Below are 17401 nucleotides of genomic sequence, written 5' to 3'. Positions count from 1 at the left end.
CCATGCTATGACTTTCCAGAACCATTGGTTTTGGAAGGAATCAAGAATCCTGGATTCGAAATATTTCACGATTGCTACTTCTTGGATGACGATTTTAGTATTGTTAAATCAAAGTACCCAACTCCAAGGTGCTATGATAGGCAAGCATTCAACTTGCTATTTGGACTAGAGCAAAATCATGTGGCTACAATGACCAATCAAAATGCCATCCAGGATGAAGCTTTTGACCCAAATTCATTGATCACCCCTTCTAATGAAACCTTGGAGCATGGATGGAGGAAATCTTTCAAATGGACCAATCACAAAGGCGATAGGCTGGTGATCGTCACAGGCGAAGGGAAGATGTTTGAAGAATCGGACGACGAATCTATTATAGACTCTAGGGAAGCTGAAAATTTAGGCCTTGTGGCCATTATTGAGTCTTTATTTTCTAGTTCTAAGGATGAAGATCCCAAAAAGGATTCTTCTCTTAATGTACTTTCTTTTGATTCTAATAATATGAGCTCTATTTCTGATATAATCTTTCTTTTGAATCTTTTGAATGCTATAATAATCAATTTAATGAAGATGATAACATTAATAAGTTGGTTGAACTAATGAATGAACGAGAACAAAAGAACCCTATCATTGAAGAAACTAAAACAATCAATATAGGAACTAAAGAAAATAAAAGAGAAGTCAAAATTGGCTTAACTCTAAATCCGGAAGAGCGATCGACCCTCATATCGACGCTCAAAGAATTCGAAGACGTGTTTGCTTGGTCATACAAGGACATGCCTGGAATAGATAAGGAAATCGCGGAACATACCATTCCCTTGAACCCTACCTCTAAACCAGTAAAACAAAAACTTCGACGAATGAAACCTGACGTCGCACTAAAAATAAAAGAAGAAGTACAAAAACAATTGGACGCAGGTTTCATTCGCGTATGTAATTACCCAGAATGGGTAGCGAACATCGTCCCAGTCCCTAAAAAGGATGGACGAGTTCGCATGTGTGTCGACTTTAGGGACCTTAATAAGGCTAGCCCTAAAGACGATTTTCCTCTACCACATATTGATATATTGGTAGATAACACGGCTGAACATGCGATGTTATCCTTTATGGATGGATACGCAGGTTACAACCAAATTTTAATGGCAAAAGAAGACGAAGAAAAGACATGCTTTATTACCCCTTGGGGGACGTATTGCTATACAGTCATGCCATTTGGTTTAAAAAATGTAGGAGCTACGTACCAAAGAACGGTTACGACTCTCTTGCATGATATGATGCATAAAGAAATAGAAGTTTATGTGGATGATATGATCGTAAAGTCCAAAGATAGAATGGGACATATAAAAGCTTTATGCAAATTTTTCACTCGCATGAAAGATTATAACATGCGATTAAATCCACAAAAATGCGCCTTCGGGGTAATTTCTGGCAAGTTACTCGGATACGTAGTAAGCACTCGCGGTATTGAGATTGATCCCTCTAAAATAAAGGCAATTGTTGACATGCCTCCCTCTCAATCAGAAAAAGAAATTAGGGGGTTCCTTGGCAAATTGCAGTACATTAGTCGATTTATTAACAAATTGACTATGACTTGTGAGCCAATATTCAAAAAATTGAAAAAAGAAGAAAAACATGAATGGGACGAACAATGCCAAAAGGCCTTTGAGAAAATCAAAGATTATCTCAAAAATCCACCAATTTTAGCACCACCAATACCCAAACTACCTCTTAGGCTATACATAACAGTTACAGACACGGCCACAGGAGCCATGTTAGCACAAGAGGTAGAAAAAGTCGAGCGTGCAATATATTACATAAGTAAAAAATTCATCCAATATGAAACAAAATATAGCACTCTAGAAAAAACGAGTCTAGCATTAGTGTGGGCAACTAAAAAATTACGACATTATATGCTACCACACACCACTCATGCGATTTCTCAACAAAATCCGATAAAGTATTTGTTTTAACAACCACTTATACAAGGAAGAATATCCAAATGGTTGGTGATGTTGGCCGAATTTGAGTTAAAATATATTCCAAAAAAATCAATGAAAGGAAAAGTAATTTCCGACTTTCTGGCTCAACATCCAATTCAAACAAGTCATGCAGAAACTACTCATCTTCCGGATGAAGAGATTCTTATGACACAAGATGACAAATGGGTAATGTACTTCGACGGTGCATCTAACCAAAAAGGATGTGGCGTAGGAGTGTTACTCATAAGTCCAGAGGGAGCACATACTCCAATCTCTGTAAAATTAGACTTTAAGGTTACTAATAATGTCACGGAATGTGAAGCTGCATTATTGGATTAGAAGCAGCAGCTAGCATAGGTGTGCAAAAATTAGAGGTATATGGATATTCCAGTTTGATTATAAATCACATACTGAAAAAATGGAAAACTCCACAATAATATTATACCAAGCACACCTAGAGCAACTCATCGAGCATTTTGAACATATTGACTTCAAATATCTCCCTAGGGATGATAATCAATTTGCCGATGCACTAGCAAAATTAGCCTCAATGATCAACATTCCAGATCACTTAAATATGATGCCATTATGCATTGATAGAAGAGAAGAACCATCATATTGCAACGCAATAGAGGAAATAAATGACATCGAAGGAAACAATCCTTGGTATGATCATATCCTCCAATATATTACTCATGGCACATATCCTGAAAATACTTCATCGAAAGACCAACGAGCCTTACGAACACTTGCGGCTCAATACGGTCTATTAAATGGTCAATTATGCAAAAGAGGACCTAATGGTCAAAGTTTGTTGTGTATAGACCAACCGAAAACCACAGCCTTATGGAGAATACTCACAAAGGTGTTTGTGGACCTCACATGAATGGTAAAATGCTCGCAAAAATAATTTCACGACAAGGGTATTATTGGTCTATTATGGAACATGATTGCATACAATATGTCAAGAAATGTCCAGAGTACCAAATGTTTGCTAATTTACAACACCTTCCACCATCTGAACTATATAATCTCACTTCCCCTTGGCCCTTTTCAACTTGGGGAATTGACATAATTGGAAAGGTCTCTCCAACAGGAGTAGGAGGGCACGAGTACGTATTAGTAGCCATCGACTACTTCACTAAGTGGATTGAGGCTACTTCTTACGTTAATATCACTTCTAAACATGTCGCAAAGTTTCTCGAACAAAACATATTTTGTAGATATGGAGTTCCACACGAACTAATTAGTGATCAGGGATCACAATTCAAAGCTGAAGTTGAGACCCTCTTAACTCGTTATAAAGTAAAACATCATTACTCATCCCCATACAGACCTCAAATGAATGGAGCTGTAGAATCGGCAAATAAAAATATAACAGTCATCATTAAGAAAATGGCAGAAAATTATAAAGACTGGCCGAATAAACTACACTTTGCACTATGGGGTTATAGAAAGTCTATACAAACATCAATAGGGGTAACTCCGTGCTCCTTAGTTTTTGGAATGGACGTAGTTCAACCAGTCGAACTGAAAATACCATCCCTACGCATCGTACTCGAAAGTAAGCTGCCGAAAGCTGATGGGTAAGAGCGAGGTATGAAGAGCTCTTATTGCTCGATGAACGACGATTAAGAGATTTGCATCATGTACAAGTCTACCAAAGGCGCATTGCGCGTCATTTTAATAAAAGGGTAAAATCTAGAAACATAAAAGAAGGTGACTTTGTACTAAAGGAGGTTAGGGGTCCACCTACTGATCCAAGAGGAAAATTTAAACCTAATTGGATCGGTCCCTACCGCGTGATTGAAATCCTATCAGGAGGAGCCGTCAGATTAATGGACATTGGAGGAGATGAAATTCGCCAATTATAACATTGATCGACTTAAAAAATATTACATATGAAATCCGGATTACTCGTTCATTCATACAACCAACTTTAAATTAGCATTCAACTAAAAGATTCTAAGTGTTATGCATTTTATCGAACAACACGATAAAATACATAACACTTGGGGGGGGGGGTAATTCAAGAATAATAAACCATTCTAAGTGTTCAGATTTTCTTCTTTCTTCACGAAAAAAAATCTTCACACTTTGGGGGGTAAATAGCACAAAAATAAATTAATTTTTTTTTCGAAACACTCGTAGTACAGGTGTCGCGCGCAACTGGAATAGTAACGTGTGGATACCACGCGCAACTGATTAAATTGCGCGCGACATTCGCGCGCAACCTCAGATGTTGCGCGCGCCACCTGACTGTCAAACTGCGAACCCGAACCTTTTTGTTTGAACGAAGTTGTAACTTCTACTTACAATGAAAGAAGGGCGTTTCATAAACATAAACATATACTCGGAAAATAAAAAATTAAACTTTGATTTAACTCTCTATTAAACAAAGTTTGATTAATTTTTTCATTTAACTTTTACCTAAGGAGTTAAAGAAAAAAATATATAAATATATATATATATAAAAAGAACTACGCAATGACCTGATTTCGTGATGCGAATACGTAGGCAATCTATAAGATTCGGTCATATCAAAATATCGAAATATAAAGCTCATTTTATTTCATTAAAAAAAAATAGAAAGGACATTGTTGAACTAAATTGTAAAGCAAAAAAAAGAGGCATAGTAATGATTACACTTTATTCAAAAAAAAAACATAATAAAAATGTGTAACATTCTAAGGCTTCACTATATCCTCGATTGTCACGGATAATGGAGGAGTAGTTTCCATCGCAGTATTTTCAGAAACCTTAGAACTCTCCTCTACATTCTTCTTCTTGACCAATACATTGTTCTTCAATTTAGGAATAGGAGCCTTTTCAACCCTTTTTCCTTTTTTTGAAGCTTTTGTTAGAGTCCTTTTTCGGGTTTGTTGCGAAGGTTCCTTGATTATCACGCCTTTTTGTGCGGGTTTGGAAGGAGCTTTCCTTTTGGATTCCTTCGAACGCACCTTAGGAGATGAGAAGTCTAATTTTCTTCTCACTCCTTTGTTTTTACCACTAGGAGGAGTAGTGGTGGTCGAATGCATTAGAGGCTTAGGTGGATTGCGAGTTGTGGCAATTTGATATTGAGAACGGGCTTTGTTTAACTCGCCCTTGTCCGCTGCATTCATCCAAGCCTTATAAAAGGAAGATAATACAATGCTCGCAGTAGGATTTTGTACTACCCATCTTGGAATACTTGACCAATACTCTATCCAACAGAAAATTTGCTCGGGTCTAAAAGACACATCCTTGGGTGTGTCACAATCTTGCGGGGGTATAATCTGTTTCATCCCATATTGCCTCATTACCCTGCAAGGAAAGATATAAGTAGCGCTAGATAGGCCTAAAAGCCTAATGTAAGGGCAATTGTGACTACTCCCAACCATACTATTTATGTTCCACCAAGGAATCACGAAGCGTATGTGAGGAACCCCGTGACAAAAGGACGACGCCCACTCCTCTTCATTCTTATGCTTGTAAAGGATTCGACGTCCAAGGAATGTTCGCACTCCGCTGGCCTCAATGTTTTGTGGCTGGTCGACTATTCGCAAACGCTCCATGAGCCAAATCTGAAAAAAAAAATCAGTTTGCGATTTTACACGAGCAGGTGGCGCGCGCATCTTGAGTGGACTCCCCGTGAAGCCATTTTCGTTAGGATCTCCTCTAAGGCGATTCATGCATAGAATGGTTTCCGCCAAAGCCAAAGGAGCGGGTGAATGACATCCCTCTATTTGCTCAACTATAGACACCATGAAATAGTCTCCATATTCTTTGCCTGTCCTAAGTAAACAGTTGACAACAAGACAATAACATAAAACACGAATTTTAAAGCGTTGTTTAGTCATGTTGTCACGAGGCGCGACGAAATGTTCAATAAATTGAATTAAATTCATGCCTTCATCAGTTCCAATATTAGTCATGTAATTGTCAGACAAGCCGAAAAATCTTTGGAATACAGGTTTGGGATCTGACAATGGAGGCGAATAAGTCACGGGGAGAGTATTTGTAGGGAAGCCTAGCAAGGCCTCAAACTCACCACGAGGGGGAATAATTTCGTCCCCTTTAAATAAGAAAAGATGGTGGTTGGAATCCCAATGGTTAACCGCGGCATGAAGGAAGTCAAAATTAATCACTAATTGCATATAGTTCAATAGGGGATCTAGGTGATAAATTTTGAAAGCTAGTTTGTCCTCGTTTGAAAGGGAGGTAACCCATTGCTTCAATCGTTGTTCAAAGGTTTTTACCATTGTTCAATATTAAAAAAAAAAAAAGAGAAGAGAGAAGAAGAAAATAAGAATTTAGAGAGATTATTTCTTTTAGTTCTTATAAAATTACTAAGCGAATGAATGCGAGATGATCATAAACCTATACGAAACCATGCTTAAATAGACCCAAGAGGGGCAAATTTTCGGCAATTTTCGCCCAAAGGAAAGTTCAGAAACAGGTGGCGCGCGCAACTCATGAAGTTGCGCGCGACATCCGCGCGCAACTAAATCACATGCGCGCGACAGCCGCGCGCAACTCCTTCAGATGCGTGCGTCTCCTCTGTCGCGACATGTGGTTTAGGATTATTTCCGTATTTTGACTTACATAATAACGGAATCTTAACAAAATCTTAAGACTAATAATATGCTTGCCTTTTGCTAACTCTTGTGTTCTTTATTTCCTTTTCTTTTTTTTTATTTCCTTTTTTTTTCTTGTTTTCTATTTTTTTTCTTTTCTTTTTTCTCTCTTTCTTTCCTTTTCCTTTCTTTTTTTTGTTATTTTTTCGAGGGGTAAGTCGGGAACCCTTTCCCTCCCTCGGAATTTTTTTTTTTAATTTTTTGTTTTTTTAAGTACACATGGAAACAAAAAAATAATAATATGACATATACAAAAAAAAAGAAAATGTGTGTCATATGTACAACAAAAACAAGAAATCTATGTACAATGTTTCCTAAAAAATAATAATAATAAAATGTGTACAAAAGGGCTCAAGGTGCTCTGCGACTGCTAGACGGCTGTTGTACACCCTGTAAAATCCCAAACCGAAGATTAATACATGCAATGTGATAACTTCGTCAAAAAAATATATATAAAACTTACCGCAATCATCCGAGGATCACGGCATGACAAAGTCACGAGGGCTCTCCGATAAGCAGCTCGGAAAGCACGTAAGGTCCTCACTATGCCGTTCACGGTCTCCCGCGGAGCCTGTTCTAAAAATAAAATACAGGACAGTTAATAGATAAATGTATATGAAACAAAAATAGAACTATTTTAAGTACATATACAAAAGGACATACCGACTCAACCGTCTCAGGAACAAACGATATCCCCTCATCATCCTCTGCTGCTGGAAGGTTCTCACGAATTACCGATCCAACGGCATCGGTATACGTGATCTCCGCTGAAGGAGGCACCCAACTACCTCGTCAGGACCTACTTAAATCTCCTCAGCATCGACGAATGGAGGCGAGTCCATGCTATGATAAACGAGGTTTCTCTATTAGTTTACTTTCTAAACTAAGCTAATAAACGTGTTCTAGATCCATTTCGGCAGCATAACGGCTACCGATAGGATGAAACACGAAAATCGATTGCCACCCATGCTTGGGGGCTACGATCACGCAATTAAACTTAGTAAATGGGGGCTTTCAAACACCCACAAAAGCCATCCTATACCAGTTTCAACTAAGTATTCAAGAGATTATATTTCAAAATCTCAAGGAATCAATTATTTTCAGGCGAATAATAGTAAAAACAAAACGCAATTATCGTTTACCAAACAAACTTGAAGTTCGAATATGGCAAAAACAAACTAAGTATATACTTCGCGCCATTTTTCAATTTCAAAATTTACAAAATATGAATTATGAAAGTAATTTTAGTTCTAATACTATAATCTACTTCATAATCAACAAGTATAACCAAAATGAGCAAGAAAAAAACAAATTCGAGCAGAATTCAAGCAAAAAAAGGCAAGAACGAACTTAAGTGAAGAAATGCTCATACAAGGTTCAATACTTAACCATTTTTCATGAGATTTGTTGCAAAACACTCCTAAGCATAGCATGACAACATGGAACAAACAATTTCAAGAATAATGGACGAAATTGAAAAACCCCAAATTCGAAAATTGGGGTTTAACGATTCGAAAATCGTTCGAATTCAGCCAAAAAAGAGCAAAAAATGGAAAAAGACTTACATTGGGTTATGGCAAAAATGAATTAAGAATGAAATTTGCTTCCTTTAGGCACGAAAATCACGAAAATCCGAGTTCTATAGAGAGAGAAAGGGGCGAAAATGGAGGAAGGAAAGAGAGAGAATGCAAAATGAAAAATCGCTTCTGCGATTTTCTTTTTGCTGAACTGAATGTCGCGCGCAACTTAAGAAGTTGCGCGTGACACACGAGCGCAACTCAGAAAGATGCACGCGCCTGGCCAGCGTGACCTGCTGAGTTGCGCACGGATACTGGTCACTTAAATGACTGGTATCCGGATTTTGATCCGTTTGATCATTTTTCAATGGTTTTCACTCATTATTAGACGTAATAGCGCGCGAATTATCAAAATCCTTTTTAAATTTCTTTGCATTTGTAGTTTATTTTCTTCTTTGATAGATTTTTGCATCATCTTTGCATGCACACCGTGCTTTGTGCCTTCCCCAGGCATACATTTTGAACGTTTTTCGTAAGCGTGCCATAAGACGTTCCGTGGTGGTGCTTTACGTAAAAGCACCCATAGACAGGTTTGTCATTTTACTGTACTGACGATATAAGTGTCCGAGTTTTCTTCTTTTTCACGTACGAAGCAAAAGGAAGGCTTTTAACATGCAGCATAAAAATGCAAATGGCATAGCGTACATCGTAAAATTTTACGGCGTAGGTGTTGCGTAAAATTGCACCATAGCCCAAGCTTTGCGAGATCTACCTCTCGGAACTAAAAGGTAGACTATTTACTGTAGGCGTTAGCTCACGAGTCGACAGGTGCCCCAAACCTTCAGGAACAGGCACTTCGTGAAGGGAAGCAAATACGATAGTTAGTGAGCTTACTAACTTATCGGACAGTTAGGGTGTTCGTCCACCCCCTGTATAAATAGCGACGGAACGATGTCGCACCCATGTAGTCACGAGCCCCCAGTCCTGAGACACGTGTACTCATCTTGTGGACAAAACTGCTGAGAGAGTTGCTGACTTTCTTCTCTCTCATTGGATTTGGATATATGCCTCCAGTCCTGAGACATGTATTTCTATCTTGTGGACATCCGGCTCGAATACCGGACCCCTTTTTCGCATATCAAAAACCCCTTTTCATTCTTTTTACTTTGTTAAAGTCAGGATAAAGTTTCAATGACATATCGAGGGACTTTAGATCAACGATGACATGATTGGGAGGAAATCATCCCCTTTTATTCTTTTAAAACCGATCTCTTCTCATGACTTGACATTACCCAGAACACCTTTACTTGTAAAAGCGTTCTACAATTGTAAAGGATCAATCTAGATTCTTTACCGCATTAAGACTAGGGGAAAATTTTTCTAGCCTTAATAGCTATTTGTTTCAAACACTTAGCGAACCAAGGACTGTTTCGACATCCTTAAACCTTACTAAAAGATTCTCTAACCTTGGAGAACTTTGCAGAATGAGTCTCGGATTTTTCCTTGACTACTTTGATCATCGTCTATTCTAGACTCATCAAAGTGGGGGCTAACTGTAGACATCTACTTTTAGCCTCCTGTCCCGACAGGAAGTGTAATGACGATAAATAAAACCATCTTCATGTTGGATCAAAGTAAAGAATGCTTACGGATAACTGGTTAAGCCACAAAACACAAAAGACTAGCCCAGATAAAAGAACAAGGCCAACACAAGGTCCAAATTAACTAAACCCGATCATAATTAGGCTTAAGCCCGTGCTTAAAACCCAATAATGACGGATTTAGGAGCGTCTAGGTTAAAATAAAAGCTACCGCGGAAAATATCATGCGCATCTCACAAAGTCGCGCTCAGCAGTCGCGAGCAACTTTCAGAGATGCGCTCACGTAAGATTCAGAATATTAAAATATTGGAAAATCGAATCTTACCATAGAGCTACGCGCAAGACAAATAGTTACGCGCGTATACCGCGCGCGACCTATTCACTTGCGCGCGACAGCCGCGTGCAACCTACTCAATTGCACTCAACACCTGCTGCGGCAGAATGCTCTAAACCCTAAACCTAATCATTCCCTATAAATAAGACCCTAATCCGAGGCTTCAACAGACAGAAAATTAACCTAAACGCTGGCTGAATGCTTGTGAACTTGTGCATCCAAACTCTCTTGTCCTAAACACTCACCCTTTTCGATATTTTGTTACTACGATGGAGGTTCCCCAACAAGAAGGAGTCCATAAGTGTTCTAAACGGAGATCTAGCAAAGAGAAGTGGTAAATTCCCGAGCACTTAGTAAAATCACCATTATTTTTATTGTTTAAAAGAACTTTAATTAATTAATTAGTGTTGTTTGATCGCCTTAAAATAATAAATTAATTTATTTCACATAGTATTCTTTCGTTAATCAAGATTAGAATTGAATAAAATAATTGTTGGTTAATCACCTAAGTCAAGGCAAATATTGTTTATTTTATTGTTCTTTTCACGAATTTGATTAAATAAGAATAACGACCTTACGATGTAATTCCTATGTGAATTATTGTGTGTAAATAAAATCAATTAACATAGTTTTTAGGTATCACGTTGCATATATTGTTTGGCAATGAAATTGTGCAAAGGAAGAGCTAGTAGAGGCCGCACTAGGGCTAGGATCGCGATTCCCCTCTAAAGGGAACGTTATCTTAGTACCCTCGCTCCCGAACTCATTTCTGGTTTTCTAGACCAATTTGGGCATGGGTAAACTTATGATTCATGCTAAATATCCCTTGAACTCTACTTGGGAGAAAGGCATGAACGAGGTTTATGGGTTTTTCCTAAAACTCATTGGCGACTCCTACTTGTTTCTTACAAAAAAGCGTATATGATAGAATCATCTCTAATTCAAAGGTCTCCCAAACAGTGAGGAATTCAAATCCTAATACACCCTAACAAGTGTAAATTCCTAGGCTTTAAAGGGCCATGGGCATCTAAGGAGAAGGATCCTCTACGATGGGAACACCCTCCTTACAATATGCTAATTTATTTTTTGTATAAATCATAGAATGTGATCAAAATCATTTTACTTTAATTACCTTAACGACATGAATAGTGAGTTAATTTTTCAGAAAATAAAGATAGTATGTTAAATGAAATCACTAATGGCAGACTTGTGTTGGCAACTTGGCATCAATGTACTTTTCCATTCATTCCTTTTTTTTAGATCTATAGAATTACGACATAAGTCATCAGTGGCACAATGGCAGACCCACCCTTATGCATGGTAGATCACGTGACCTAGAAAAACAAAAGGCTATAGATATTAAACATCGCACTAATTACTTGTATATATATGCTCATTGGTGTAGTGGTTGAGGCATTACATTTCTAGGCAATGATATTGGGTTCGAAACCCACGAGCAACATTGCCTTTTTTTTTTGGCTAGTTTGTTTTTTAAATTAATTAATTAACTTCATCCCACTCAAATAGTAACCTTAGAGCATAAGCAATGGGAAGGAAGCTTATATCCTTTCCCAATTTCTCCCTCCTTTCCTCCACTTGACACATCACACTCTCTTTCTTCCACATCACTTCTAACTATCTCCATCCTTTTACTTATCGTCTTTCTTAAATATTTCCAACATCAATGAGTATCCTTTCCCATATACTCTCTCCTATTTACACACTTAATTATTATTTTAGTTTGTAAAATATGTTTATTATTATTATTATTATTATTATTATTATTATTATTATTATTATTATTATTATTAATCGAACAAAAATACGTCAACTAATACATTTTCACATTAATATAAAAGATTAGTAAAATACGAAATACATGAATTAAAAGACATAAATTAAAAATATGAAATACACGGATGAAAATAAGCAACGAAAATAACACACATAATTTAAAATTATTAAAATGCTAATTTTCAACCGAGCTCTTTGACCTTGCCCATAAATGCTCAACCAAGTCGTTCTTTAATGCCTCATGAACTTGTCTATCGCGAATCTCCCCTCTTGAAGCTGTCAATCTACTAAAATTATCAGGATCATACTGCCTAGGAGTTACGGTAAATGTTGTTGCATTTCTGGTTGAGGACGACCCTGGCATATTTTCAGGCTGTTCTTGAGCGAATTCAAGTGGATCTTTATAGTTTAAATATGTATCACGCTTGTCTTCAACTATCATGTTGTGGATGATGATGCAAGTCATCATGATTTTCCACATCAACTCTACACTCCATGCCAAAGCAGGCTTCCTAATTATTGCAAACCGAGCTTGTAACACACCAAATGCACGCTCAACATCCTTTCTAGCACTCTCTTGACTTGTAGTGAACAATTTATCCTTTAAGGTTTGTGGGACTGCAATAGCGTCTATGAATGTCTACCATTTTGGATAAATCCCATTTGTGAGATAATATCCGTTGTTATAATTTTTTCCGTTAACAGTGAACAGAACTTGTGGAGAACGATTATTTATTATATCATAAAACACCGGAGAACGCTGAAGTACATTAATGTCGTTGCATGATCCAAGCGTCCCAAAGAAGGCGTGGCAAATCCATAAATCCCTGGAAGCAATCGCTTCTAAAATAACAGTCATTGTTTTAGATCTTCCTTGATACATTCCTTTCCACCCAGCTGGACAATTTTTCCAGACCCGATGCATGCAATCAATGCTGCCCAACATGCCAGGGAAACCTCTATCCTCCTCTTCTCTAAGGAGGCGTTGGATATTTTCCAATGTTGGCTTGCGAAGGTACTCAATTGCAAATTGAGCAATTACTCCGTCGACAAACTGTGCAAGACATTCTCTAGAAGTGCTTTCACCGAGCTTCAGATACTCATCTACTTAATCAGTAGATAACCATAAGCTAACATATGTATGGATGTTGTGCATTTCTGAAGGGGTGAAGCACCAAGACGCATGGTAGCATCTGGGTGTTGTTGGAAGTAATGATTAGTTGCACTTAATGTGTTGACAATGCGAAGGAAAAGGGGTCTTCGCATACGAAACCTTCGAAATGTGGTTTCATCGTATAATGGTTGGTCACTAAAATAATCTGAAACTAAATTGTCGTGAGCTACTTCACGATTTCTCGGCACAGTTATTCTTCGTTTTCTTTGACGTTTATGTTCATTTTGTTGTACTGAATTGTTTACAGCTACAAGTACTGCATTTTGCATTACTTGTAATTAGGGGTGAGCAAACGGGTACCCTGATATGGAACCGAAACCTGTTCGGAACCGCAGGTTCCAAACCTGGAACCTGATCAACAGGTTCCAGTTCCGGGTAATAAAATTAGGAACCTGTTGCAACAGGTTCCGGTTCCGGGTAATAAAATTTTGGATTTAGAACCTGTAGGGTACCCTATTAGTACAGGTTCCCTGTAGGGTACATGAAACCGGAACCTATATGGTATTAAAAATTCTAGACAATTAGTGTTGGTTTGTTATATTTGAAGTATTATACTAAAGTTGTAAGCTTTTATTGTGATCATCTATTTTAAAAAAAAAAAATTTGTCACAATTTATCAAGTAACTATTAAACTTACTTTGACAAACAGGGTACCCTGTTTAGGAACCGGAACCTGCAGGTTCCGGTTCCGGTTCTCAATTCTTAGGAACCTGTTGCAACAGGTTCCGGTCCCGGTTCCTATTTTTAGGAACCTGTTGCAACAGGTTCCGGTTCCGAGTCCTGAAATTTTTACAGGGTACCCTGTTACGCTCACCCCTACTTGTAATCGATGACTCTCGTTGATAAAATTCATGACCATTTGATCATAGATATCATCAGTTGAACTTGAAGACGAAGAAGAAGAAAAACTTGAAGAGTTTGAATCGAAATTCATATTATGTTTATTACCAAACAATATTTGAAATAGAAGGTTTTGGGTTTTTCTTTAAAAAAAATGCCAACAGGAAAATAAGGTTGATATTGAGAGGTGTAATGTTATTGGGAGTAATATTATGAATTTATAGATAAAAATAGGATAAAGTTAGTCAGATGAGATGTGGTCATAAAACAAAGGATGTCAGAAGATAAGATTTTGGTTAGATGAAATGTCATGGGAGCAATTTGATAAATTATCTAGACAAAAAACGATAAGGTTAGTCAGAAGATTAGATTTCAGATTATGATATGTGGTCATAAAACAAAGGATGTCAGAAGATAAGATTTTGGTAAGATTAAATGTCATGGGTAGCAATCTTATACATTATCTAGACAAAAAGGATAAGGTTAGTCAGAAGATTAGATTTCAGATGATGATATGTGGTCATAAAACAAAGGATGTTAGAAGATAAGATTTTGGTTAGATGAAATGTCATGGGTAACAATCTTATACATTATCACAATTAGGAATGGCAACGGATCGGATTCGGGTTGGATGTGGCTAAATCCGAATCCGATCCGTTTAGTAAACGGACCCTGGACTCGGATCCGAAAAATCCGAGTCCGAATCCGATCCGACTCGTAATTTTCAGATCCGAATCCGGTCCGTTTATGCGGACCTCCAAAATGATACGAATATTTTTTTTGTTTTTAATGTCATATACCTATAGTTGCTTGTATTGTCATATCAATTAAAGTATAAAGATAACATATTTAAATTATACACTAAGTTACATAACAAAATTTTGTTACAAAACAAGAAAATAATTATCCCAAATTATAGAGCATATGCTTATACTCTCGGATTCGAACTCGGATCGGACTCCGTCGGACTTTGCGTAGGGTCCAAGTCCGATCCACCTCCTATTCGGATTCGGATTCGGACTTATTTTAAACGGATTCGAATCGGATTTTTTCCTTCGGATCGGATCGGATTCGAATCGAACTCGGATTAAATTGCCATCCCTAATCACAATAATATAAAGTAACATTAACAGACTTGAACTCAATTTAGTAAACATAAAGTTCATATTAATACATAGAAATTACATTCATAATAAAAAGGTACATTGACAATAATTCTGCAAAGTTACAATAATAATAAAACATACAACTCATAATCGTAATAACAAATCATGATTACTCGGTACAATCAGGTAAATTAAATCAAATAGAAAATCTACTACTGAATTCATCTCTAAGTTTCTTATACATTTCTAATTCAACTACATCAAGAACGGGCTTCAGCATTAATCTTTCTAACATTCTAAACTTCATGGCCTCGTTCTTTTGCCTTTTCTTTTCTTCAACTTGTGATTTTTTTAATTTCATCTCTTTCCTTCAACTGATCCAGAAGTCGTCCACCCAAATCATTCAACTTATCACCAACTTCGTTAAAATTTGTGTTTAACGCTTCAAGATTTATACTTGAAGTTGAAGTAGTAGATGCTTTACTTTTCATCTTTGTTTGTTTTATGTCAGCTGGTCTTTTACCTCTTCCTCCAACCTCGGATGGTGAATCAGGTTGTGATCTTTTACCGCTACTCCCACTTTCGGTTGACGTTTGTTGGCCACCGGGTAGCATAGTCGATTGATCTTTGGCCAAAGATGGATCCCATTTCGGATATTTTCTCAACTCCTCAAAACAGTGCAATAAACAAAACATCTTGTTGTTAGTTGCGTAGTAATCTTTGTGAGCAAATTTCTCCAAATTTTTCTCAGACTCACCACTACCCTTGGTTCGATAATGATACCCATATGCATCTACCCATTTACTACAATGTGAATTTATATGATCCCAACGATTTTGCATAGATTTAATGTTTCTTACCTTTATTTCATCGGGGTTTTCCATTCTAGAACGTTCGTAGCGGTTATAGATGTCAACCCATAACCCACTTCTCTTTGTCTTGGTTCCTCTCACTACGTCACCCCCTGCGTTTATGTAGGCCGATACAAGTGCTTTGTCTTCAGCTATGCTCCATGATTGGTTTTTCCTTTGCCCAGTGGTGTTGACATTTTGTTCGGAAACAATTTCGACATCAACATCGTTAATGTCTTCTCGATGTTGTGCCCCGACTAATTGTTCCACATGTTCATCACCACTCTCCTCTATTAGAGTTGCATTCCTACCACCAAAACCTCCCAGTGATTAATCCATGTTCTGAGTGAAATGTTCAGAAATGGGAAAAACCCGCCATATTACCAAGAGATTGTTGAGATGACGAGCTACTTTGAGGAAAAGGGAAATGAGGTTGACATTGTGGAATATTATTGACATTTATTGGTCTTGATTGACTATTAAACCATTGCAAAGCAGCTTGAAAATTCGGATTACTCAATAAACTTGGGTCAAAAGGAGGATTATTTTGATTATATTGAAAGTTTGGATTATTTGGAAAATTCATATTATTCCCGTAATTTGAATTATTACGATCCATATGAAGGGTATTTGAAATTGGAAGTGAAATTTGTGGAAAAAAAATTTGTTTGAGTGATATTAGATGTTTTCGACAATAGATGAGATTAATGGGGAAAAATGCAAAAAATGAAAGTGTGTGAAAATATGAGAAAATTATACTCATTTTATACAGAAATTTTTTTTATGACCGTTGGTGTTTTTGGTTTTCTGAAATAAGTTACCGTTAACAAGTTATAGCCGTTATAAATATTTAAAGTCGCAAAAATACGTGACCACTCTCGTTGTGACAAGTGTCACAAGATAACTTGTTCTTCGTTGCATTTGACCGTTGGATTATCATGTTGGTTTGACATTTTTCCACCAACGGCTACTTTCCCCCTTTTTTCTTCTTTTTCTGTTGTTTTCTTTTGCACACGAGACGAGGAAACATTTTCTTTCCACAGAAAGGAAATACTAATGTACTTCCCAAGAGAGTATCCTATTACATACTTCAGCATTCAAGAGGAACAATAAAAGTAGAAAAAGGGATGGCTAAAAGGAGATGCATCCTTCCCATTGCTGATGCTCTTTATTAGCTTTTTTCCCTCTTTTTACCTTCTTAGTTCTTACTAGGCAAACTTGTTGAAATCTATATCTATATTAATTATTAAATTTCATGGGATTAACATGCTTACGCCATGTGTACCCTTATTATTATTTGAAGCCACATGTGCGTCATGTGTCATCCTATGTGTAGCACCCATCACTCACTGCATTGAAATGCAATAACGTGTAATTAATTTAAAAACTCTTCATTAGTATAACTTTAATTCTCTATATTAATGACATATTTACTTCAAAAACTATTCATATGCATAACCTTTATATTTATATTTGACATTTTTAATATAAATATTAATGAAAAATAATAGTTTAAATTATTATATTTTCACTTAATCAATTATAATTGTTCAACATTAACCTTTTTTTTTTATTAATTTTGATAAATTTAT

General features: G+C 36.9%; 2 protein-coding genes across 2 annotated transcripts; both read right to left on the bottom strand.

Moving 5' to 3' along the window:
- Positions 1-12013: 12013 nt before the first annotated feature.
- On the bottom strand, positions 12014-13281 carry LOC110710843. The gene is made up of 3 exons (XM_021889183.1): positions 13014-13281; positions 12590-12942; positions 12014-12478 (listed from the first exon to the last, which is right to left on the bottom strand). The coding sequence occupies exons 1-3, from the start codon at positions 13279-13281 to the stop codon at positions 12014-12016; spliced, it is 1086 nt and encodes a 361-aa protein (XP_021744875.1).
- A 2012-nt stretch (positions 13282-15293) lies between these two features.
- On the bottom strand, positions 15294-17088 carry LOC110710842 (glutathione S-transferase T3-like). Its single transcript, XM_021889182.1, has 2 exons — positions 17084-17088; positions 15294-16116 (listed from the first exon to the last, which is right to left on the bottom strand). Exons 1-2 carry the CDS (start codon positions 17086-17088, stop codon positions 15294-15296), a joined length of 828 nt encoding a protein of 275 aa, XP_021744874.1.
- Positions 17089-17401: the final 313 nt, after the last annotated feature.

Source organism: Chenopodium quinoa, unplaced genomic scaffold, assembly GCF_001683475.1.
Source record: "Chenopodium quinoa cultivar QQ74 unplaced genomic scaffold, ASM168347v1, whole genome shotgun sequence".
In the NCBI taxonomy this organism is placed as follows: Eukaryota; Viridiplantae; Streptophyta; class Magnoliopsida; order Caryophyllales; family Amaranthaceae; genus Chenopodium; species Chenopodium quinoa.
Note: the sequence above shows the minus strand (reverse complement) of the source record. Positions and strands in the feature narration are given on the sequence as shown.